The following is a 259-nucleotide window of genomic DNA, read 5'->3' on the forward strand; positions in this document are numbered from 1 at the left end:
CCCATATCTCATAGTACTATCGTATTGTATCGTAATTTCTTTTCCAAAAAAAAGAAAACTCAAACTTACCATTATTTCCCCCCCATTAGGATGTGGTCTGCGGTTCAACACAAAGATCGTCGGCGGAGATCCAACAGACATCGCCCAGTACCCGTGGCAGATTGGCTTGGCTCAGAAATACGACAGTTTTGTTTTCTGCGGCGGATCCATCATCAACGATCGATACGTTCTCACTGCCGCCCACTGTGTCGATGGGTGA

General features: G+C 46.3%; 1 protein-coding gene across 1 annotated transcript in view; it reads left to right on the forward strand.

The window, feature by feature from the left end:
* LOC119591792 (mucin-17-like) overlaps positions 1 to 259 on the forward strand; it is a 10,983-nt gene that overhangs the window by 4,439 nt on the left and 6,285 nt on the right. The window contains 1 exon segment of the mRNA XM_037940536.1: positions 90 to 255. Within this exon segment, the coding sequence (XP_037796464.1) occupies positions 90 to 255 (166 nt within the window).

Source organism: Penaeus monodon, chromosome 29, assembly GCF_015228065.2.
Source record: "Penaeus monodon isolate SGIC_2016 chromosome 29, NSTDA_Pmon_1, whole genome shotgun sequence".
NCBI classification, from domain to species: Eukaryota; Metazoa; Arthropoda; class Malacostraca; order Decapoda; family Penaeidae; genus Penaeus; species Penaeus monodon.